General features: G+C 38.5%; 1 protein-coding gene across 1 annotated transcript in view; it reads right to left on the reverse strand.

Moving 5' to 3' along the window:
* The window catches only part of LOC118748034, a gene marked incomplete at its 5' end in the record, with an annotated part of 366,474 nt that extends 364,564 nt beyond the window's left edge, over positions 1-1,910 (reverse strand). The window contains 1 exon segment of the mRNA XM_036482326.1: positions 1,761-1,910. Coding sequence (XP_036338219.1) covers positions 1,761-1,910 — 150 coding nt within the window.
* Between the last annotated feature and the right edge of the window lie 707 nt (positions 1,911-2,617).

Raw genomic sequence — 2,617 nt, forward strand, 5'->3', positions numbered from 1 at the left:
GGTTCAAACCCTGGTCAAAGCAACATCGTAAAAATATAGAAAAAAAAGGTTTTTAATTAAGAGCGGTCGTCCGTCGGCAGGCAATGGCAAACCTCCGAGTGTATTTCGCCATGAAGAACAGCTTCTGATTAAAATACAATCGCCGTTCGGAGTCGGCGTAAAACTGTAGGTCCCTCCGCTTGTCCTCCACAAGTCGGAGGAGAAGCTCGGCCAAACACTAACATATGTGTAAGCGCCAATCTATTATTATTATTAAGTATATAAATAGTTTTTTTTTGAAATTGTGAAACACATATTAGGAGTAAATAAAGCGAATCTTTCAGCCTTATTATGTATCACGAACGATAGGCAACACGAACGATTCGTCTGCAAAGAAATGCTTCAAAAACTCGTCCGGCGGCATCATTTTAGCCGGTTTAAACGCAACCGAGACCATTGCAACGTAATATATGAAAAACAAGACGAAGACGACCGATACGACGACCGAGACGAATCATTCGTTTTGCCCATCGTTGGTGATACAGAATAAAGCCCTTTGTAATTGCTACTCGGAGAAGAAAGAAAATATGAGTTTAAAAGTTTGGTGAGGGTTTATTATATGCAAATAAAAGCGGCTAAGTTCAGATTATTAGTGTGGGGTGTTGCACTAGTGCAACAGAGGGGAAATGGGTGTGGTGACGAAACGATAAGACAGACATGAGACTGAACGGACCTTAGACATATAAATAAATACGGGCTGTTGTCGGGAATAGGGGACCTTGCGGAGTAGTTGGAGTGGTGGCAAGGTCCATGGCTACTTCGTGTCTACAAACAGATGGGGAGGGATGACTCCGCCCGACCGGACTGTTTCGGACTTTCGTTTCGCTTCCTCTCTTCTTCTTGAATTTGCCTTTTCTAGAAGAAGGCATGACTCTACTTTATTTTGTTAATGTGGTTGTAGGTGAGATAGGTGGTAATGATCCCCCAACCGGCTAGCTAGCCTGGGGTCGCCAGCATGAGTAGTACCACCGTACTCCGCCCCAAAAGCCAGCCACATAACAAAGAGCAATAAACACAAAGGTTGTTTGAAAATCCGAAAAAACTTTTGCTCTTTTAATTCAGCTTAAAGTCGGTTTGCCAAGTTGATAACCACCATTTTTTTTGTAAAGATTAACGTTAGCCAAATTTTCCCTTAAGCCCATTTACAGGTCTTTTCTGCACTGGTAACAAAAATTTTGTAACCGGTAAATAGAGTTCCTGTCAATTAAAAATTACACTTTTCGCATTCTGTGCACTCTTCTAACCAGTAAATATGGTTACCATCTCATAAGCTGGTAACAAAATATTTCTCCGGGAAATATTCAATGCCAGAATTTTCACAAATCCTCATAGCTGAAGTGCTAAATATTTCAACTGCATTGCCAATCGAGGTGAAAAGAACTGGTAAAATTTTTTGGTAATAAAATGTCCGGTTATAAAATCTTCGATAACGTGCAGAATAGACCTGTTAATATGACCTTTGACCCCACGTAAGTTCTCAAGCGACTTTTCGATCGTCACGAGTTTTGGTACTCTGGCGTTTGCCATTGACTGCCGAGGCGATCGCTGTCAGAAAGCCCATTTTCTATACATTCCTTTTGGATGTTGCGAGGGCCAGGGACTGAACATTGGTCCCACCGTATTGCAGTACATACGCTCCTCTAGTCACTCGGCTAGAGTGACCATCTTCTTCACACATATCATCTTCATAAAAGATATAGTTATTTTCGATATTGAGTTACCTGCAAGTTGCTAATTATTAGATCAAATCGAATCAAAAATTTTTTTTCACTGTATGTCATCAAAGCGTTGCCTTCACGTTGTATTCCTTCGACGTTATACGCGATTCCATTACTTAAAATCAAATTCGCTTTATATATTCCGAATGGGGTCTGTAAAAAAACGAACTGAATTAAATTCTTTATGTAAATTCAAATGAAGGTAAGATTACTTTGTTTCAGGGACCGCAAATAAGGATTATCCCTTGAAATTTCAACTCGAAAAATCACGCTGAAAGAGAAATGCTACGTGCATAAGGAGTAAACTAATATATTTCTCATTACTCGGAATACCTTCAGCGGCACTGATTTTTATTTTTTAATTTTTACTTATAAAAATCAAGTTTAATCCTTATATTTTGAGTCTAATTTTTTGCTGGGAAAATAATCGTTACGTTTTAAGTTTTATTTTTTGCTCGGAAAATAATCGTTACGTTTTAAGTTTTATTTTTTGCTCGGAAAATAATGGTTACGTTTTAAGTTTTATTTTTTCTCGGAAAATGATCGTTACGTTTTAAGTTTTATTTTTTGCTCGGAAAATAACCGTTATTTCTGATTTTTAAAACTTAATTTTGCGTAAGCGTATGCGCATGCGTAAATAGACAGGGGGTGGCTGCATTGCATTTTTAACGCCACTGTGGAGTGCATAATGAAAATGCAGAGAGCAAGATACAAGGGCAGAAACAAAGACAAGGGCAGAAACAAGGACAAGGGCAACGACAAAACCACAGATACACAACACACAACCTATATTGAAGGATAAAGCCAATGATAAAGGTGAAGAACAGGACAAAGTTAAAGATAAAAAAAAGACAAGGATA

Source organism: Rhagoletis pomonella, unplaced genomic scaffold (assembly GCF_013731165.1).
Source record: "Rhagoletis pomonella isolate Grant_MI unplaced genomic scaffold, Rhpom_1.0 Rhpom_scaffold_00001, whole genome shotgun sequence".
Taxonomy (NCBI): Eukaryota; Metazoa; Arthropoda; class Insecta; order Diptera; family Tephritidae; genus Rhagoletis; species Rhagoletis pomonella.